Source organism: Peromyscus californicus, unplaced genomic scaffold (assembly GCF_007827085.1).
Source record: "Peromyscus californicus insignis strain IS unplaced genomic scaffold, ASM782708v3 Scaffold_6__1_contigs__length_162567912, whole genome shotgun sequence".
Lineage (NCBI taxonomy): Eukaryota > Metazoa > Chordata > Mammalia > Rodentia > Cricetidae > Peromyscus > Peromyscus californicus.
This window is the reverse complement of record NW_026294584.1, coordinates 146,325,943-146,349,057: the sequence shown is the minus strand read 5'-3', so window position 1 is coordinate 146,349,057 and position 23,115 is coordinate 146,325,943. Positions and strand designations below refer to the sequence as shown.

At 46.2% G+C, this 23,115-nt stretch overlaps 1 protein-coding gene across 1 annotated transcript in view; it reads right to left on the bottom strand.

Moving 5' to 3' along the window:
- The window catches only part of Etv6 (ETS variant transcription factor 6), a 245,338-nt gene that overhangs the window by 47,256 nt on the left and 174,967 nt on the right, over positions 1-23,115 (bottom strand). The window contains 1 exon segment of the mRNA XM_052720472.1: positions 4,238-4,402. Within this exon segment, the coding sequence (XP_052576432.1) occupies positions 4,238-4,402 (165 nt within the window).

The window sequence follows — 23,115 nt, the reverse complement described above, 5'->3', positions numbered from 1 at the left end:
TGGAGCTTAGCATGTGAGGCTCTAGGTCCAATCCTTAGTGGGGGATGGGGTGGCTGTTTAAAACAAACAGAAGACAAAGTAGAAAACACAAGGCAAGTTGCCCGTTAGTCTTGTCAGTGTTTGAAGATCAAGAGCTCAGAGAAGGGAGGCAGCTGCTGAAAATTACTTTTCTTTTAGGGAACAGAATTTGGGCTCTAGGGAGGTCAATCCAAGTCTGAAGCCTGGTCCCTGTCGTCAGCTACCTGTCCTCAGGCAAATTATTTCCTCTCTCTGATTCTTAGTTTACGGCTTAGCTAAACTTGCCTGTGCTTTTGTGCAAGATGAGAATAACGCCACAGACCTGGCAAGATAAAGGAGACAGGTACGAAACATTGGTCTCATGGAATACACATTCACTAGACGGCATCTCTTGTGGGCGTGGCTTTCATGAGCTGACATGTCACAGTCTCTCAGCTTCAATACTTCTGCATTCAAGCACATACATAAGTTTCATTATGTTACTTTTGTGTGTGGAAGTTTCTTTTTCCTTCTGTTGTCATAATTCCATACAGAAATTTCTAGTTCATAGTCAGGCCTCTCTAAAACCCTCCCCTCCATGCAGAATCATCTCAAAATCTGCGGGTTTCTGTCCATTAGTACACAGGCGGTTTCAAGGTTCCCCGAATCCCTTCCTCCTCCTGTGGCTCTTCTCTTCCCTTCCTCTCCTGGCAGTCAACCCTCCCCAGGAGCTGTCACTTCTGTTATCTCTACTTCTTCACGCTGGCTTCCTCCAAGCGAAGCCTTCCCCAAACTGCTCTAGCTGAGGTCACCTCTCTGGTGTTAAATCAAAGGGCAGTTGTGGTACTTGGGAAGAGCCCCACCTTGGCAGCACTCACTGCCAGGAATCTTCACCTGCCCCCTCCTAGGATGCTTCCTGCCTGCCAAGATGGCTGCTCTGGCTTTCCTCCCACCTCCCAGCTCTTCTTCCTCCAGCCCTCAATAGTGGGTTTCCCAGCACCCTCACCAGCTCCTCGCGGACAACTGCATCTGTCCCCACGACTGCGCTCCGCTTGTCTTTGGCCTGATCTGTTCCGGTCACGATGCCTTCTGACTACCAGGACCACATTTACTTATCTCTTGATTTATGGACCATGTGTCCAACACAGAAATCTTTATAAACCAGAAGGGGTTCCCTAGTTCAGTAAATGCTGTTATCCAATCAGGTCAGAAATTTGGGGTTAGTCCTTCAATCGCCCCCTAATCGCCCTCTTTCATCTAACATCGAATCAGTCATCAAGTCTGGGAACTCTTGGGATCACCCCCTCTCTGCTGGCCCCGCCTTGGCTCAAGAATTGCTTTCCCCATTTACCATTGCTTCAAGACTCCAGTCAGACTGCCCTACCTTCACACAGCACATCTGTTCCTGGCCAACCCTCTGCTTCAGATCCTGAATAGGATATGCAAGACCCTGAATGACGTGATGAAGGAATAATAAACGAAATGAACAGTTAGGTGTTGAGCTATGGAGTATCCCGTTAAATTGATCATTTCCGAGTTTGCCCAGCTAGTCTCATATTGGGGGTGGTTGGGGTATTTCCAGTTTATACTGTTATAAATAGACTGGCTAAGGACATTTTCTTTGTCCACTACTGGATAATTTCCTTGGGATATTTTCTTAGGAATGGAATTGCCGGTGAAAGGCTGTGATTAGCTCTAAAGCTCTCATTATATGCTGCTGGTGCTCAAAAGGCTGAGGCCGGAGGGCCACTGCTTAAATGCCATCTGCTACTTGAGAGTCTCTCCCGTGGCTCCTGAGCTTCTCACTTCTCTGGGTTAGTGGCTGACAGTGGCACCCTCACATCATTAAGTGTGCACTTTTCAGGTGATGATTTGCTCTGCACACAACCTTCACAAGCAGATGATCATCTCAAGAAACACACGCCCCAGTTTGCAAACAGTTCTCTCTTCTATTTCCCTTTGACTCAGAAATTTTGGTTTCCTTTTGACCAATTACAAAATAGAGCAAATGAAGGAAGGAAAAGCATGCCTGGTGTGAGAGGCTGGGTCCTTTCTGCCTGCGGAGGAGTTAAGAGAGGAGCCTGCAGCTCACCCTCGGAGTTCCACGGTGAATTCCGCAGTGACAACTGTGCAGTCACACGCCAGGGGGGTAGGGGACCCCCAAATGCCCAATACTGTGATGGGACAGTGTGCGTTTTGAATGTGATTGGCTCTGGGTCCTAAGTATTCTATTTAGTATATTTTGGTCGCTAAACTGAATTACAAACTTCTCATTTACTACGGGGAAAGGTAACCCATTTCAGTTCAGGTATTTCAGTGATCTACCTCATCCAACTGGGCCCCACCTTCTAAAGTGTTCCCCACTTCCCAACACACACACGTATCTGTGCTGATATCTGTACCATGTGGTGGAAGGTGAAAATGAAGTCAAAAGATTCCCCCATCTGAATTTTAAAATAATAAAACAAGAATATTATTTTACTGAAAAATAAGTAAGTGACCTTTAGCTTCCTATTTACGACTTCAAGACAGAGATCCTGAGAGAAGGGAGGCAGTCTGTAGAAATACTGTATTTAAGAACAAATCAGAAAACATATATTATAAGATAATTACTTTCAGCTGAATGCAGAATAAAAAGTAAGGTAAGCAATAAACTTGTGAGAAAACAGAAATACTAGTAAGTGTGTATGTGGTTTATTAAAGAAAGCATCAAACAATTGCACCACACATCTGCTGCCACCACGACCTTCATTCATGGGCTGGGCAGCTAACATCTTAGATGACCTTCCCATGAGTGACCTCCCTAAGCATCCCTCTGACATGTGCTGCACAGTTTTTACTCCTCGTTCAAAGACACAGTAAGATAGGAAAGAGCCAACTTCGTGTGTCTTCAGTCAAGGCCATGCAGCCGCCCTGCAACTTCTGGCAACTGCCCTCTGTGATTTGTATTCTAGGATTCTCTGACTTAAATCTAAAACATAGCTGTTTAATCTAGTGAGCCACCTTCTATTTAGATGGTTGGTCCAAGGAATTGCATGTAGATAATAATGAACACTTTCAGTTCAACTTTGAAATGGGACTTTTCTGTATTGGAAGAATGTAAGCAAAGTGTATTTCTAAAGATAAGGACACTGGTGGTTTGGAAAGGGCAGAAATTATTTACAAAGCCACACTGCCACACCAAAAGACCAACACACACACACACACACACACACACACACACACACACACACACACACACACACACACGAGTCTTGGAGATAGGGTCTCAAAATGTATTTCAGGCTGGCCTCCTACTCATGATCCCCCTGCCTCAGGCTTCTGTGTGCTAGGATTACAGGTCTACACCATGATGCCTGGTTTGCCAATTTTTTTTTAAATGAATTAAAGGGACCTTGAAAGTGAGTGAATTTCTTTTTATTTTTAAACAGGGATAGAGAGCATAATATGAACTAAGTCGATAATGACTTGAGTGATTTTGTTCCTATAAAACAACGGACACATAAATCTATTCTACCTGAATGCTATGTGTGCAATAACTCTAAATAAGAGGGAACACCAAGTGAAACTTGTCTGTTCTCCTTTATTAATTGGGTCTTTCTGAGTCCAGTGATCACACATGTCTCTGCATTTTAATCACCCAGATCCATTTAATGGGGCCACTATTTAACAGCTCAAGGGCTGGATAACACGATTCTGTCAAGGTATCAGCAATGCCTAACCCTTTCCTTTCTTACTCGACTGTTGTTATTTTAGATAGAGGATCTTTTAATGCAGCCCAGGCTGGCTTTGAATTCATGACCCTCCTGCCTTAACCCCCTGGATGGTGGGACTGCAGGTGTGCACCACCATGCCTAGGTCTCCTGTGTTTTTAACTGAGTGGTTCACAGCATGTGTGCTCTTAGCCGTCTCTTCTAAAGTCTTTAGGATCAGGGGTAAGGCAGATAAAAGAGGAAGAATGGAATTTTTCTTCACTATTTGATGGGACACTAGACCCCTTAAAGTTTCTGTGTCTGCTTATAGGTGAATTACTTCTAACCCAAGGGTCTCTTTGATCTGGAAACCTCCTCTTCCCCACACACCGGCCAATGCCAGTAGATCTTCTTTTTCTTAAGCTGTCATTATGTTTGTTCCCATGAGATCTTCTGTGGAGATTACTGCCTCAAGATGAGTATGGCAAAGACCAACCACCGGCCATATTTTCCATGCTGAGTCTGGTATGCAAGAACCAGACTCTTACCTGAATGAGGAGATCGGTAGCGGAAATCCTCTTTGGTCAGCAGCAGGAGCGCCTTGCCGTTCATTTCGAACGTGTTGCTCTCAATGGGCCTTAAGGAAAACTCGTTTTCTGCCCACTTGAGCCACTGGGCTACGTCATCTCTGCTCCAGTAGATTGGCTGCAAGCCTGTTGGAGAGCACAAGGCAGAGAGAAAAGATCTGGTCAGTCACACAGTTGGGACAAAAGGGGGAAAGGTCTTGGAATAATTAACAGAACTGAGACTGTCTGTCTCAAGAGCCTTCGGGTTGAGTTCCAAGGCCCAGGTTTGTAAGTGCTTAAGTGTGGGTCACATTAGCTTTTTTCTTAGAGGCAAAATGAGGGGAACCCCCTTTCCATGTGTCTCAGGGATGATAGGTCTTAGAGCCCTGCCCCAGGGCTGCACTAAGGTCAGATTGGCTCTAACGTGGCCTGGGGGCACCCTAGGAGGACTGGAATTATGACAAATCTCAGTGTGTTTAGCAGGAGACCTTAGACTCAGAGCTCATGTGATTGTAGCCCAGAGTCCTTTGAAATGGGAGTGTTCCAGGGCTGGTCTTGACCCCCCCCCCCCCCACAGAGCTGCCAAATAATGAAGCATCCCCTGAAACTTTTTCCAGGAAGAGTCATTTACTCAGCCTCTGGGAAGAGCGAGGCTAGCCTCTGGCAAATGCACAGCCAGAGTAACACAGAAGGTCCTTTGCTTTATTATTTGTCTTGCTGATGGACTGGAAGTGGGTCAGATGTCACCGACAGGGTGGTTCAGGTTGTATCTCTGGGAGGCAGAGAGTCTGTAGTTTTATTTCTCTTTGCTGCTATGGGAAACTCTGATACATCCTTCAAGTGATTAGAACAATAGTTCTCAAAGTGGGATCCTTGGGAACCCAGAGGGTTCCCAAGACCCTTGCACAGTGTCTATACAGCAAAAACTCTTTTCAGAACAATATTAACATTATTCTCTCATGAGCACATATGGAATGTTCTAGGAGCTACATGACCTGCTACCGTCACAACAGGTTGAATACAGAGATGTGAATCCAGGTATCTTCTATTAACCTAGACACTGGAGAAGTTTGTAAAAGCATATAACACTACTGTTGTTTACACACATCTTTTGAAAATATACTTTAAATATATATTGATATATGCCTAGTTTGTTGGTCAATAAGTTAGTGAATACTTTAGAAAGTAGTTTACAATGTGGTAAGGGTTGCTATAAGTCCTATGAACAAAGGCTCTTGTGCGGGGGTTGGGGGGGAGGGTTGGGGGGGTTGGGGGAGTGGAGAGTTGAGGAGAACAGTCTTTGATAATTATTCACAACTTGAATCCTGACAGCACAAGGTCTGCAGGGCTTCACCCTCCGAAGTCTCAGAATCAAGAGTCAAAGAGAGCTCAGAGGGACCAGCGTTTGTGCAGAGATGTGGTGTGTGTCTCAAAAACGTGACCTTCAGCTCAATCCTACAACGAACCAGTTTTCGCCCTACCCTGGGCATGATGAAGTACTGCTGAGAGAGGGGAACACAGGGCTCAGATGCCAGGGAGAACATTCCAGGCTCTGACTGTGATTGCTGGCTCTGCCTTCTAAGAGGCTCCTCTGAAGTAGATGCTTTTGAAGAATAGACGTCAGTTTCTTCTAAGTCCCCGGAAGACTCCTTATAACCAGTCAGTTGGCTAGGCCTGGTAACACAGCTACTTGGAAAGCAACGGAAGGCTATGCATGGCTGCCTGGGCTACAGAGTGAGTTCAAGACCAACCTGGCAACTCAGTGAGACCTCGTCTCAAGTCAAAAGAGGGCTGGGGTTATTGTTCACTGGTAGCATGCATGAGGCCCAAAGTTCAATCCCTACTACCCTAAAATCAAAACCACCAATCCAACCCAAAACCCCAAGACTCTGAGTGTGTTTTCTTGGCTTTTAAATTTTATGGCAATGTTTTTCACATGGATGAAACGAGTAGCATTATGAGGTAGCTACTGTAATATGTGACTGCTTTATGACTTTTAGAAGGAAACAGAGCCACTAAAGGATCTGAGGTTTTGTTGTTTGGCTCTTGACTGGCCAGAAAGCAATGCCTATTGAAAATGGTTTATGGATATCCAAGTGTCCACCTCTTCCTAGTAGAGTGCGAATGTTAGCCAGGCTATCCTGGGAAAACCTTCAACTTCACCTCCTACTGTCAACAGTGCCTACTTGGAACAAGAACAGCATGCCAATTTGTGACTTCAGATGTTACTGGTAAGTGGGAGGAGGGTAATGCCATCAGGGGATGGGTGGAGGTTCCCATCAGGCTGGTCACAGGAAAGCACCTAGTGGCCAGAGGGCTTTTTAGATGATGCAGGGAAATGGGTCTGGGGCAGCTTGTTGGGATGTCAAAGTAAATACAGAACCAAAGCCTGCATAGGAGGGGAACGAAAATAAAATGCTGACAGTTCTACCCAGGACAAACTGAAACAGAGAGGTGGGTGAGAAGGGGGCGGGGGCCACAAGCAGTAATTTGAGGTTCTTTATATTCTATGAAAGAAAATCCTCATGAGTAATCTTTTCCCTAAATACAAGAAGAGTCACACACTCCCAACAGCACTGCTGGGTAAGAATAACAGTTTCTCTTCTCACTTCCCATTAATCTCTCCCACAGCTCGGCCTTGAAGCAACCAAGGCCACAGTGCTGTGGAAACCCCCTCCCCAGGAGCCCACACGGAGGCTCTGGGCACATGCACAGCTGGACGGCGGGTTACAGAGCACTTGGCGGCTAAACAACAGTGACCCCGACGCTGCCAGCACCCCGCTGGAGGACGCTCAGGAGATCGATCAGCTCCACTGCACTTGCATTAGCGTCAGCAGAAGGTGGACAGCTCACTGAGCCAGAGACAGGCTCGCCATGCAGCGGTGTTGCAAGCCAAGTCCCTCTGCCATTTCCTTTCTCATTCAGCGGTATAAAAAGGCTAGGATATAGCATATGCTTTGTAATTTTAATGGAGAAAAAAGAAGCCACTCCCTTCAAGGGCCCTAAAGCCCGTATGCTGAAGTGTCTAATGGAATAGCGCTGGTACCTGAGGGAAACTCTGGTGTGATGAAGACTATTTAACTTACTAAACAGTCGTTTACGAAGCACTTCTCTGCACCTAGCACTGTTTAAAGCATTTCAGAAATATCAGTCCATTTAACTGCATGCTTGTACATTTGAGATGGAGGTGCAAACTAAGACACGGAGGAGGTCTATGCATTTAAGGGATTCACCCCATGCTTGAATGGTTCTAGCAACAAGTGGAGCTGAGGTCTGAATCCAAGCACTCAGATTCGAGTCTGTTTTCTTACCCAGGCATTTTCCATCCACACTCAGAACCAGGACTGGCTTTCCAAAAGACTGAGGAAATCGACTCCCTCCCACCCAAAGCTGAGATCCTTGGCCGAGGCAAGTTATCAGCAGATTGAAGATAGAAAAAAAAAATGTGCAGATCCCAGGGAGACAGATTTATGGCTAGGAAGAGGAGGGAGGGGCAGGCGGAATGCCACTTCCAATGTGTCTGGGAAGAAAGTGCTGTTTTCACAGGCTGCTCAGCATTGACACTTGCTCCTGACTTTTTGCCCAGCTCCCAGTGGTGGGTGGGACCAAGACTGCCTGAGAAGGGAGGGATGTGTAGGATGTGTTTTATAGTCAGTTCTGGCAATTTGGCTCAACAAAGAAAGAATATATCCGTTAATGATTAGGAAGGAGGGAGGAAGGGAGAGAGAAAGAGGGAGACAGACAGACTAGTGAGAGACACCCTCTTAGACATTACACTAATACTAATACCAATGTGCCACAAAAGCCATTTAACCATGACCAGCAGTCTTACCACACCAATTAATTTCAGAGAGCACTTGGTGAGAATTTTGTATGGAGGAACTGAATTGCTATGAATGAGAAAATGACTAAGACTCCCACTGGCCTTCTTTCTTAAGGAGGTCCAGTCAAGTTCATGGGCTCACACCCTTCAGTGATACATCCAGACTATTGATTTCTTCAATTTCATGTTCAAAGATGGCCACCACACCCATCAGGACATCCTCAGCTCATGCTCAACTTTCTGAGTTATGCTTAAATAAATGATGGAAAGCTGACTGGGAATCAGGAGCTGGGATTCCACTCCCACATCTGCTGCTAATGAGCATGCGATTCTAGGAAGTGCGCTTGCCTCATTTCTCTGTGGCTCAATGGCTTCATCTGTAAAAATATGGGGCTTAGGGTATGTATGTGACCAACAAGTTCCTGAAGGGTTTAATACAGCCAGTGTGTACCTACTGAATTGGAACCTTAAACACAAAGCAACTCAGCCAGCCAGGATGTTTGTTTTCCTACAAAACTGCTCTACATTTGAGATCATGACCTTTGTAACTTCTCGAAGGCTCTTCTGAGTCATGGAAGGCAGATTAGTGCTGAAGAGTGTGCTGCTATGTTCTAATTCTTTGCAAAGTTGTAAGTCAGCATGGCAATGACAAACATAACAGTTTGCCCCTTTGAAGTCCAAAGGTGCTTCCTACCTGTCACGGCCCCTAACTCACAGGAGCCCCGCAATTGGCTGGTGCTTCCTACCTGTCATGGCCCCTAACTCACAGGAGCCCTGCAATTGGCTGGTGCTTCCTACATGTCACTGCCCCTAACTCACAGGAGCCCTGCAATTGGCTGGGTTCTCATTTCAGTTTAACAGATGAGGAAACAGAAGGCTTAGAGTTGTGGACAAGTGTGAGAGTGTGTGTGTGTGTGTGTGTGTGTGTGTGTGTGTGTGTGTGTGTGTGTGTTTGCTTGCAATGGAACCCAAGGCCTCATACATGTTCAGCAATTGTTCTATTGCTAAGCCACACCCCAGTTCCCAGCTCAAGGCCTTTCACCTCTATAGCCCTTGGCAAAAACATCCTTTCATCTCAAACTCTCCATATTACACGTGTTTGCTATGGAGTCCATGCACTGGTGGGCAGAAGTTGAGAATGTGAGGGATGGAGATGTCACAGATAGGTACTGTCTCAACCCTGGTCTCCATGACTGATTAGGAAACCAAGGCCTGGAAAAGCTAATCATACCACTCCTGGTCAACCCACCCCAGGGATCCATGTGACCCAATCACTTGACTCCATGACAGCAACTTTATGACCCTTGACCCAGTCATGTCCAGTGACTAATTCCATCCTTGCTTGGTCATCTTGTCTTATAATAAACAGCCCAGAACTACAGTTTTCAGAGGTTGTACACCTGTGTTCCCCCAACTCCTAAGACAACACAGGAGCATGACTTGGGTCTTTCTCTGCCTGGACAATACAGTTCAATGACGATGCAGCAGACACTGAATTCTTAAACCAAACCAAATCACAATGATGGCTACTGTTCTTGCCTTGGCAGGTGAGACCACAACAGCCCACAAAACTGGAAGAGGCAATGCTGGGGTTCTGGCTCCTCAGTCTCACGATTACTTCCACCATGGTAATTTTCAAATAGATTGATAATAACAGCCAACACAAGCATTGATTGTGGGTCAGGGGATGCTTTATATATGCCACTCACCTAATTCCCTTTGCCCCATAAGACAACAATCACCAAATCACAGAAAACTTCAGTGACTATTTGGATGAAGTCACGTAGCCAGGAAATGGAAGAGTAAGCATAGAAATCCAAGTGGTCTGATGCAATCAAAGTTTGTATTATTACACACCTGCCTCTCTAAGACTCTTTGGTACTCTGACAGAACATAAAGGTACTTTAATAACTTCTGCTTTTCCTAGGAATCCACTCCTGTTTTCTATGGTTACATTAATGGCAATATCTTTGCCTGTACATACGTAACTGGTACTAGGAATCATCACACTGTAAGAATGCATGTCAACTGACAGTTGATTTAATCATTCTAGCATGCTGCATCTCACCCAGACACAGATCTTTCTAGTATTATCCATATTACAAAGCTTATATCATCGAAGCTTTGATAGGCATTTGTCATCCCCATGGGTCAGTAAAAGTGCTGACCAGGTAAGGCCTAAGACGGGAGCATGCTGGTGACAGACTAGCCCTCTCCTTTTGATGGGTACCAATCAATTTCCTATCTATCAACCCTCCACACACTCATCAATAAGATGGAATGCTTTTCTGAAGCTCAGAAATATGCAAGTACAAAACTTCCAGCAACTTTACTGAGGATGCAGAGGTGGAGAGGGACCAATGTCTGGCCCCACGGGGATAACTTTTTCTCTGTGCTCACACACACAGGTCTGAAAACCCGTCCTGAACGGTACTCAGGGTCCCATCAGCCTTCCTGTTTTGATCTGTGTGCCCACTTCCCCTCCCTATCTACTCCTCACATCAGGTCAACACGACTAGCACCTTTTCCTCTTCCTGCTACCCCAAGGGGTACCCTGGGGTGCCTGATGTTTCTGGAGAGTTCTCTGGCTTGGCATGACATGTGTCTGGGCCACATAGAAGAGCTCAGCTTTTCCTCTCCCAACAAGTCAACCCATCTCCAGTGCTCTGTCTGGTGGTCATTCTCCTTGATGAGTGAGAGGAAAGAGTCAGAAGGTTAATGGTGCTGTTTTCTCTTTGCATGTGTTGGTGTTACCCCACATAAGCCACAGCAGGCCAATAATAGGCTTTTCCTTAAAGCATCCATGATTTTGTTCATTGTAGCCTGAAGTTATCTGTAGCTCCTCTTGTCTTAATATTCTAGACCTATGAGGTTTCTCCTTTATCATTTCTCTTTTCAGTAACTTTTTAAAAAATCACCCACTACACACAGCTTTTTAAAAGAGAGAGCTCATTAGACTGATACAAGATTGTAGGATGAGAAGCTGGCACACCATGCTGGCAAATGATTTGGTGATATTTTAAGAGCTTGGTGAATGTCAACTTCTGAGGATCTACCTTAGAGAAATAACTTTGTATGCAGAAAAATCCTTCATGCACAAAGATGCGCATTTTAAAAAAATATCAAGTGTTATTTTTAATAGTGGAAAACAGAACATAAAAAAGAGAGCAGTTACTGACAACATCTATGATAGAAAATGATGCAATTGATAACAGTTTTTAGAAAGAATGAATATTCATATTGAAAATCAAAATAGTGTGTATACTAACAGAATCTCAAACAATGCACAGATGTTTTATAGAACATAAAATATTAATAGCAACTGTCACTCAATAGTAGAATTATAGGTGACACTGTCTCTTTTACTTATTTTTATTTCCCAATTTTTTGTACTAAGTATGCATCATTCTCTGGGATAGGGCACAGTCTTGCTAAATTGCTCAGGCTGGCCTTGAACTCCAGATCTACCTGCTTCAGCCTCCTGAGTAATGATGTCTTTGTAAACGTTGAGTCACTAGTTGAGGTGGTACAGTCCTGAGATCCCAGTATGTGGGAGGTAGAGACAGAAGAATCAGGAGCTCAAGGCTAGCCTGGGCTATATGTGATCCTGTCTCAAAAAAAAAAAAAAAAAAAAAAAAAAAAAAAAAAAGAAAAAAGAAAAGAAAAGAAAAATGGAGCTCACTAGAGACTATCTTCTATAGAGCTGTATCTGATGATTTTGGTTGTTTTCTTCCATCTTTTTTTATTTTTTAGTCATGTGCAATTCTTAAGTGAGAATCTCATTTTTGAGAACACACCAACTCTTCTGAGTAGTATTGTAGCATTTTGGTTCATGGGATCATAGGTAGTTTCCCTCTGATGTTTAAAAATTTGCTTTCTAATTAAGCCAAGAAAACACCTCTAGTCTGTCTTATTTCCCTTCCTTGATTCTATGTTAATGTTTTCATCCTCATCAGAAGTCCCCAACACTTCTACTTTGCCAGTCAATCTCTCTGTCAGACTTGGGTCAAAGGGCAGAGCCTCTCCTTGTCTCTTCTACCTGTGGACAAATAAAACTGCCAGTTATTAAGTACATGTGCTAAGTGTAAAATGTGCATGCATGTATCTGGAGGTAACTTCTAAATGATGTACACACAGCACTCAGGACACACCTTCAGTAAGGCCCTTGGAAGCAGCTAAAGAGCCTACTGCTTGATGACCCACCTCTATGCCTGCCACCCTGTTGTATAGCAACTTCAGATTGAAACATTCCCTCTAGAAATGAGGGGGGAGGGCCAAGAGCCTCAGGAAATAAACAACTCAATTTCAGGAAGTTCCTGAAACTAGCAAGACTCACAAGTCCCATTCTACAAGCTATAGCTGCACTAAACTTCTGGTGAGGAAGGAGATTCCCTGAGTGGCTGCACTGCCTACAAGTCACACAGGGAGTTCTAGGGCTGCAGCTTTGGTGAGCTATTAGTTAAACTGGGGTGGGCTCTTCCATGACAGCTATTTAGTTATCCCTGTTCCAATTAGTAACTCCTTACCCACTGTGCTGGTTTAACTGTCATCTTGACATAATCTAGAGTCACTTGAAAGACAGTCCTAAGGAGGGATTATCTAGATCAGGTTGACTTGTGGGCATGTCTCTAGGGATCTGTCTTGACTGTTAATTGAGGTAGGAAGACCCAGTCATTGTGGGCAGCACCATTCCCCAAGCAGAGAGTCCTGAACAGAGTAAGACAGGAGAAAGCTAGCCAAGAGCAAGCAAGGGTGTGTTTACTTTTTCTGTGGTCTTGACTATAACTGTGATGTAACTGGCTGCTTGATTTGAGTTCTTGCTCTGACTTCTCCAAAATGATGGCCTATAACTTGGATTTGTGAGTAAAATAAACCCTTTCCTCCCCTATGCTGCTTTTGGTCAGGGTATGTTATCACTGAAATAGAAATGAAGCTAAGATGTCCATATACGTGTTATCCCCCAAAACTCATCTATTGACAAAACTGGACTCTAGTAGAATGTTACAGCCTGTGGCCAATTCCCAGTCTAAGGTGGAGATGTTTACATCGTGTCTTCCCAGTTAAAGTCACACAGCACACCCTCTTCCTGTCCAGGCACCATTCCTATCACGCTCCTGCGGTGGTTTGGAGAGTCAGGGTGCTTCAAACTTGTGAGGTTAGTACATTGGCAAGTGTTCCCGTGTTCCTGTCGTCTCAACCACTGCTCTGTGAAGTTACAGTGGACACATCTGTATTTGAAGCTCAGAGAGGCTAAGGGACTTTCCCAAGGTTACAATGAGCCTAGAACCAAAAGAACAGGAAGCTATAGCAGGAAAGGGTGGATCTTGGAGGAGTTGGGGGAGGAACAGGGAGTGAATATAATCAAAATACAATGTATGCATGTGAAAAATTCTCTAAAAATTAATAAAATTATATATAAAGAGCCATTCCACTTCCTAAGGCAAATTTAAGTCTGACATGCCATAATTCTTGTATGAAGGATGTGCTCCATGCATTTGAGGTGGTCTGGCAGGACAGAGACCAGAAAGCTTAGTGCCGGGGCTCTCCCGTGCATCTTTAGGAAATGGAAATGCACTCAGCAGCTCACTAGAGGCCAAGAAGCCAGAACAACAGCTATGTAAGCTGTGAGATGTCCTTGGTGGAGCTCTGAAGCCACTATAGCACCTAAACAAAAAGGCCTGGCAGGGCCAGGGCACAGGCTGGGAAAGTAGCTGCCCTGAAGATACTCAGACTGTCAGGAGCAGGCAAGGGAAGGAAGGATGACGGAGAGCCAGGAAGGAGGTGTCGGCTTCAGGTGTGAAACATACAGGGCACCTTTTAGAAACTCAGTAATTCAATTAAAAGTTTAGCACAATAGATGCCAATGGGCTCCACATGTGCAATTCAGTTAACTGGGGGTTGATTATACACATAATGCAGTATATAAACCACCCCAGATAACAGCAAACCAAGCCCGTTAACGTACTGAACCTTTACAATGCATCATGTCTTTATTCTCTAAACCATACTGGGTAACGATGGAAGAAATCTAAGATTGTCCACAGCCTTAGGTTTTGTAAGCAATCTAATGATTTAAAGTATATGTCAGAATGTAGGTTACAGGCAAATAGTATCCCATTACCAAAGGCACTTGAGAGTCTCAGTTGGGTGTCAGCATGGGTCCTGGAATGCACGCTCTGAAGATTTCACAGGACAATGTGTTTTAAAAAAATCAAAGGAAACACAAGGAATTTCTGATGAACATCAGTGCTTCAAGTCATTCTCCCAAGAGACATGATGAGGAGGTTCCATGACAATCTTGGAAAATGGGAACTCACTTGCATAGTACCACTCAGCTTTTGGGCTTTTGGAGGCAAAGGTCTCCATGAGTTCAGAGATAGCCATTCTCCTTCCTTTGAGAGGCACACACAGGGAAATCTGCCTGCCAAGTCAATGTTTGTGGACCATGGAATCGATAGGTGGATCACTGGAAAATCAGTTTAGTGCTTTTCAGTATCTTGTATATCAATGAGTCTAACTGCTGACTTGTGATATAATGCAACAGCAAATTAGGTTTGGAAGAGAAATACATTACCCCAAATTACAGGGAGGAAAACAGAATAGAGAATCAGAGAGGGTGCCCACTTCTCACATAGACATCAGAGCAAGATAAAATGCTGCGAGTTACTTGGCAGCAGACCGTATGGGGGAGTGTCCCCTCTCAGGGAATGTTAGAAGTCCTTGCGAACACGCTGAAACTTGGTATGTACACTAGGAAAGGTTCATATCAATCAATTATCTTAGTCTATGAACAGTGGATTGGTGTGACCAGAAACGAGAAGACACCACAGAGAGAAGAGCTTCAAAGGCCAAGAGGTAAAAAGGACAGACTTTCCTCCATTTGGGAGCAGAAAGATATATTTTATTTATCAACTTTACCAATGCTTATGCCAACAAGAAGTCCAACTGTAAGGCAGGAAGGAAAAATAAGAAAACTAGCTATTAAAAGTCAGTGTGTGTCTCAAGTAGATATAATGAGTGCATATAATGGGTGTCTGAGCATAAAGATCTGGCTGGATGTGTGGGATCTGCATCCTATGATTGACAAGGGCTGCCTGAATAGAAGAAAAGGAACAGCTTTTCTTTCCCTTCTGCTCTTTTAAGCCACACACAGATGATCTCTTGTCTGGCCATAGCCAAGGATCTACAGATATTCCTTTACAGAGTGTAACAAGAGTGACCCTCATTCCCATTCTGAATGGGACAGGAGAGATCCAATCACTGGAGTGGGAGGGAGGCTCGCCTTTGTGTGGCCCAGCTGCCCCCTTGCCCTTCCCTCCTGGGTTGCTCTTTATCCTGTGGAACTTTTGAGAAAGCAAGGTGCCTTTTTTTTTTCAGGATGGAGACAGTGCTTGCCATCATGGAATCCCAGAGGTGGTGGTGGTATGGGAGGGACAGGAACGGTGTGTATTGGGAAGGTGATGGCCAGAAGTAGGAAAGAGTGTTTAACTTTCAACAGGCACTCCATGGACCTCAGACTGGACCAAGGGGTCAAAGGAACCTAAAACTCTTCAAGGCTCTTCTTGAGTGTCTTTTTGGAAGAAGAATTCCATTCCACCTTGTCATGCCTGACTCCAGCGACAGTGACTCCAGTGTTTTCAAAGGCTGGCTGCCCTTTGCTGTGGCACTGAGTGTCCTTTGAAAGGCCAGGCAGCCAGTGCTAACTCAGCATCTGAGGGCTGCATGACTGACATCATGAGCAGGATGGAGCAATTTTAACGGCACTGCTGACGCGGATGCCTCATGAAAAAAAAAATCACATTTGGACCAGCAACTTCTATTTAAAGACAATCCTGTTGCACTTTCTTGAACGTGCCCGGGAGACTAACTTCTCTGCCCCTGACCCCTTCCTTCTTTATTCACAGGGAAACGGCCCTTGTGGATCTAGCCACAGGAGAGAAAAATCTCCTCTCTCCCCAGTTCCACTCTTCAGCATGAGAGCTGTGACGACTGCTGATCCCCTTGGCTGAGGACTTGTACACAGTGGTAGGGAAAGAACAAAGACAAGACCCATTTCCCTTGGGGCTCAGTGGCCAGAAGGGAACCAGGAGGCCCTGCCTTATGCAGAACACCTTTCTTGCTTGGCTCACTCACCCTATCTGGAATTTTACATCATTTATAGCTTGTGATAAGGGCAGGTGGAGTCCTGTCTGTGGAAGAGGAAGCTGATCAAGGTAACACCAGATGTCAATACAACCCATTCATGCTCAGCTTTGTTAGGTAGTAAGAAGAGTCAGAGGTATACAGGCAGACACAGAGTGTCAAAGTGGACTCCCTTATAGCCAGGGGCTGGGGTACACTCTGAGCAGCTGGGAGACACCAAAAGGAAGAGACCTGGATCCAATTCTTGCCTATTGTCACATGGAGTTGGTCATTCCTCTCTTGGAGCTCATGAACTCATTACAGGTGAGGACGACCTTGAATACCTGACCCTCCCAAGTGCCGGGGTTACAGGCACGAACTGCCATGCCTGGCTCAGATGCGAATAAGGATGGGAGTTCTGCAAAGAGGTCCCTGTGCTTTGAGCTTGGAGGTGAGAACCCATGAACACTGTCAGGAGAATGAGTGGCATGTCACTGGTGGTGCAAGCAACATTCATTCACATTGTACACAAGCCCTTTCTCGTGGCTGGGCGGGGCCTCTGCTCTGGTGAGGTCTCTCAGCACTGTTATCACTGTTTATCAAAGCACACTGTCTACTCCGACTTCTTAACAAGTATTCCTAACATGGTAGAAAAACACTAGAAACTGCCTCTAGCCAACTTACTAAAGGAAATGACAGTTCCACTTCCATCCTGTTTCTGCGACCTATTAGCACAGAGGCTGTCAAAGGCTGAATGGTCCCCAAAGACATCCTCCTACTGTCACCCCTGAAGACTGGGTGAGACCTTTTATGAGAAGCATCTTTGCAGACATAACTTAAGGATCATGGGATGAGGTGCAGTGGTCACATCCAGACTTCTGTAGGCCTGGGCTTCCTTTGGGTTTTTTCTCATTGGGATCCCATTACCCACATGGTGAAATCTCTGCCTTTATTCAATATTTGCCACTTTCTCCTGAGTTATTATTTTTGTTGTTTTCTTATTTTATTACAAAAAATCTTTCGTTTGCATCTTCCATGACTCTTAAAGACTCTGCCTTTTGGATCCACCGTGCATTCTTACTAGCTTACTCTTCATTTCTCAAGTGATTTTCCTGTTGACTCTTTCCTGAGTGCTGCTAACTCATTTCTGAGTTTTTCTACTTCTGACTTACCACTGTCTCTACTATCCCCTCTCATGCTTTGTATCATCTTCCTCATGTCTGTGCTCACAAGGAAGGATGTGGATGCTGTGAACTGTTGGTGTTACCTTGGAATGCACGCATGTTGTCCTGGGGAGTGCTAGCCTGCTCCCAACTTTCCTCTATTTTAAAAAGTGTGCTTTGGTTTCACTACTTTCCTACTGCTCATTTTTTTTTTTCTTTAAAACAAAGTTAATCTTCCTGGGTTTTTAGGAATTAACTTACTTTCAGCCTTACCTAGCTCACTCTTCTGTTCAAACGCAGCAGCTAGCATTCTGAAATTGCTTGGTTCTGTTTTCCCTGGGGAGTTCTTGCCCGAGTCTCTTCTTCTCTGCTGCCATAGATGGAGAAGGCTGGCTCCCGAGTTAGCAGGCACCAGAGAATCCTACATCTTGGAGAGCCCCAGAGGTCACTCACACTACTGGTGAAATGAGCCATTCTTCCCTGGTGAAGACTTCTTGGTTATTTTGGGTTTTTCTTGTCCCAAGGCTTATCAAAACCCTTGGGGACACCTTGTGACCTAGCTGAAAGTACTGTCCTTGGGTTTTGCTACCAAATTGCTATGTTCTTATAGGAGCTTGAGAGAATTCTGCTGTTACATGTGTCATCTTCCCAGAGTGTCCCATAATACTTTTTACATGAAAGGACAGCACAGACTTATAAGATAAATGCCAAGTTTTGGTAAACCACTGCTGGATTCTGTGACAGTGAAAGAAATGTAATAATAATCTGAGGGGTTTCAGGACACACCTGTGCGGCCCAGATCAAAGGAAGCACCACCTGAGAAACAGAGACAGGAGGGACAGACAGGCCTGGGAGGGAATGTAAACCAAGCAACTGGGCCCCGAGGCTCCCTCTGCACTAGAAACCCAGGGTACGGGGCTTCTTGCATGATGGAACTAAGGACTGGTTTCAGTGAACATAAAGTCTCCCATCAGAGGGAACCTCTCCCATTTACAGGGCCCAGTAGACCCTGCCACCCTCCTTCCTTGACGGCACTGTGGTCATCTGAAAATTTCACAAGACTCTGACTCACTCAGCCTGTGGGCTGCACACCTCAGCGGTCCTAAGTGATGGTGAAGACCTCAGCATGTGATTCTTCCCCAAGAACAGTGACAAATCACAGCCCCGAGATACAGGGAGTTTCAGTCATCAGCTTTGCACACAGCCCTTCAGAGGCACCAACCAGCAGCTCTCCCAGACAAGTCCCACAAAACCAGTGAGGCATTAACAGCAGGGCCTGCAGGTGTCCTACCGGCTTGTCAGCCCCAACCCTGCTCTCCCACTTCCCAACCCGGCTCTCCCCATTCACCTCTGCTTTCTCATTAGGCTTCTGTCTCTTTGGAAGACCAGACTCACCCTTGACCTGCCAGTCTCATCACTACAGAGCTGTGTTGTACTGATAATTTTTTTAATGTCTTTCTTTTTTAAAACGTGGTCCTTGGAAACTTTGCAAGAAATGTATCGATTTGAGATACTCAAGCTGAATTATTGAGCTTTGGCAGAAGGAAATAAATCTTTCCCATTCCCCACGCCTGCTGCCAAGTGCGGCTTCCAGGAAGCAATGTCCGTCCTTTCTGGAAATGAAGCAAAAGCCAAACATTCTACCGCTCTCCCCTGACCCCACCCCTTCACTTCAATTCACTGACAAAAGCACTTTACGATTCATTGCTCATTTGCCCGAATAGGCATCCGAATTAGTAATGCCCAAATTAGTAATGCCTGGCTGAGGCAGCTTCCTAAATAATGAGGCCTGATCGGTTTGGCAGACCCAGGGGCCTGTGGAGAGCAAGCTTGCAGCGCGTCATTAGGTTAAACACTCTTCCGGTTTTATAATCAAAATTTCCCCTACAGACCTGGATGTGCAAAGGAGAAAGAGCATGCTTACTGACGCCAGAGATTAACCAGAGCAGGAGCCAGGGCTGGGGTGGGAAGGCGGGGGACCAGCACTCACGAGTGGGGACTCAGGCAGTGGTGTTCCAACGCACAGGGCACGGTGAGCCCACAGACTCCTGACATCTGCTGTTTCTTTCAGTTCAGCTGAGTGTTCATTCTACCTGGCCACGGTCCAGGGGAATTCCCATCATCACCAGCTGAACACAGTGTGGTCTAACTGAACAGCCTTCTTCTGCCCGTCGCTCCCCTCACGTGCTCCCTGCCCCATCCATCTAACATCTACCATGGTGCTGAGCCTCGGGTTAATGCTGGGGTGTCAAGGGGAATGATGCCCAGACAGTCTGGTTGGGAAACTGGGCGTGTGGAGAGATACTTCCCAGTCTGCATCAGAACCAGGCCAGGGTAGACTCTCGAAGGAAGGAAGAGGGGTGACAGCTTGCAGCCAGTTTTGGAAACTGAGCAGTCTGACACAGCTATCACATGAGGTGACAGGGAGGGTGGGGTGGGAGGTGATGTCTCCACTTGGATGCTAAAATGCACTGGACTTAATCTATCTCGAACGGACATCTGGACAGTACTCACTCTCACCTATGCCTCCCAGTCTCAGAGTAGACCACCACCATGCTGTCAGTGGCCAAGGGCCCCACGCCTTACAGGAACCCTTTCTGCTCCCTGCTGCGTGTCCCTCCAGTCTGCTGTCTCTGCCTTTCCTCGGCATCCACATCCAACGGCTTCCTCCACTTCCGCCGCTTCCACATTAGTCCCAGCCACTGCTGGCTCTCATGGTCCCAAACTAGTCCCCCAGCTTCCATCATATGGTCTGTTCTCAACCGACTTGCATAGCTAATGATGCTCTAGTCATTCAGAGTTCATGTCAAAGTCCTTAAGATGACTGGAGCCTGACATGCTCAGAACCTACTTCCTCACCCCCCCCCCCCCCCAATCCTGCTTCTTCCTGCTCTGGCTATACTGACAACCACACACGGGACACAGCCCTACCACAGGGCCTTTGCACTGGCTGCTCCCTCAGCTGGAGGCATCTCCTAGCCTTCTCTGAGACTGGGAGCCATCTCACTTCCTTTAAGCTCTCCCTGGACTTTCCGTCCAAAACAGCTAGTCTCTATTCTCTGACTTCTTCTTTTCCTGTTGCTCCACTTTCTAACAGTTCCACTACTTGTGGTTTACTTGTTTATTGTGTATATGTGATGTGTGATGTGCGATGTGTGTGTGTGTGTGTGTTCTTCACTATCACTCTCCACCTTACTTAGAGACAAGGTCTCTCCTGAACGTGGGGCTCACTGACTCAGCAAACCTGACCGACTGGTGAACTCCTGGGAGGCGCCAATCTCCGCCTTCACCTCCCCCCTCCCCCACATGGGTGCTGGGGATCCGAACTCAGATCCTCATGTTCTCACAGCTGCTGCTCTACAGCAAGTACTTTCCCCGCTGAGCCATCGCCTGAGCCTTTTTTGTTTTGTTTTGCTTATTATCCTTCACTAGAATATAAGCAGACCTTTGCTTTACTCCTGCTATACCTCCAACGCCTCAAGCAGTTTCGGGTTCACTATGGGAACTCAACAAGCATTTCTGAACGAATGAGAAACTATCCTGTGTGAAGGAAGTGGTGTAGCACAGTGGCCACGAGTGAGGCCCTGGGACCAGGTATCCTGGGGGTTAAATCTTGGCACTTCAACTTGCTAGCTAGGCTGCGTGACCTCTGGCAAGGTTCACATTCACCCGTGTTTCAGCTTCCTCAGTCATAAAACTGGGACGAGGAAGGCGACTGACCTTCATCAGGGAGCTGTGAGCACTAAGTGGGATGGGGTAGGTAGAAAGCGCTCAGAGCAGGAGAGAACCTGGCATAGATTGAGCACTTGAGAAATGATGGTCATTATTAGCCAGAGCCTTGTCTGCCACACTGAGTTTAGACTTTTATCCTCAGGCGACACGGAGTCATTGACGGATGTTAAAGGAGGGAGTAACATAATCAGATATTGTTTTCAAAGGATTGTTCCAGCTGTGCAGGGGAGAATGAATCACATCAGGGCAAGACCAGGAGACCAGCTCAGAGGCTCCTGCAGAAACAGATGACAGACACTGTTAACATGAACTAAAACAGAAGGACTGAAGAAAAGGGCGGACTCGAGATACTACAGCGGAACAACAGATGAACAGGAAGAGAAACTCGGTGTGAAGGAAGCAGTCAACGGCAGAACCTGGGCTCCTGAATTTTACCAGACAGTGGTACCCTCCCAGGCCAGGCCAAAGGGGAGGATGTGGAAAGATGGGTCAATTTTGTTGACTATGGACATCCAGTAGAGAAGGTAGCTGTATCAGTATATGTACTTGTGGAGAAGGACTTGAGTCATAGATACATTCAGATTTTGTTGTCTCCATCATACTGCTCGCTGGGGCCATTATCCTAGATGGATTTCCCCAGGAAAACCTTTAAGGAGTGAACTATTTATAAGAGACAGCAGGGGACAAGTCAGGGGAGAGTCAGGAGAAACTGGGTGTGCACGTCCAGTGGACTGGAGTCAGAGCAGAGGACAGCTACGACCGCTGGAGGAGCAAGTGGGAGGTGGGGAATGCAGAAACACGTGACTATGTGTGACAGCAAAGGACACTGCAGAACCTAGACAGATTCCCTTGAAGATGAGGGGTGAAAGACAAGAAGGCTGACTACGGAGGGAGAATGGGAGGTGGGGGGGAGGGCGGGGGGGGGGGGATAGGCAGCAGGCCAGGCTGCTGTGGAAGAGCCAGAACTCAGGGAAAAGGCCTCTGTGTTCAGGTAGAGAAGCCCATTTCCACCGAGACAGAGGAGGCAGTAAGACGGGCTGATGGGGAGTGGAGGGGAGCTGCTGGACCACGGCCAGGCAGCGAGGCTACCTGGAATGTGCAGAGAACCTGGTGGGACCGCTGGGCTAGAAAACAGGGTGTCTGCAGGCAATAACTACAGGGAGGGGGGCAAACTTCTTGGGGAACCCTAAGCCTTGATGAGTACTCCCAGGGTCCACTTGAGGGAAGCATCTTCTCAGTTTCATTCTGTCCAACAATTCTACTCTTTTGTGGAAGTGACCTTTTAGATTCGGAGACACCACGCTGTAGTTGGTATAAAACTAAACCCACGCCAAACATTCAGAGAGAACACACAGTGTTAATCTTTATTATTTGTAGTATTGAACCCAGGGCCTTATGCATGCCAGGCAAGAGTTCTACTACTGAGCTACACTCCTGACTCTGTCTAAAATTTTATTTTGAGACAGTTCTAATAAGCTGCCCGGGCTGGCCTAGAACTTGTGATCCTCCTTTCAAGAACCTAGGATCATAGGCCTATGCCACATGCTTGACTGAAAGTCACGCAACATTCTAACCTAACCCCCCTAGACACCTTTCTAGGCTTTCCTCCAGCTGTCTATCACACTTGACTGTCCAAGCACTCTCCTCAGTCTGCCTCTGCTCTCATATACGCTCCGCCTGGCTTCCTCTACATTTTTGCCTGCTGAAACACACCCCTTCAACGTGGTGTGTGGGGGTGTGCCAATGTGTCACTGCACGCATGCACTTGCCTGTGTGAGTATGTGCAGAGGTCATGGGCTCTGTGGTTACGGTCCCATGGCCATGTCCAGCCTTTTCACGTGCTCCTGGGGATCTGAACTCACGTCCAAATGCTTGTACTCCAGGCACTCCTAACGCCGAGCCACCTCCCCCCAGCCCTCACCTCTCTCTTTTAAAGCCTCTACCTGAAGTCACTTTTAAGATGCCTTCGTGTCTTTCTTCCTGTCTTGTTTCCAGAGCACTTGGCAGACATGCGTAATTTC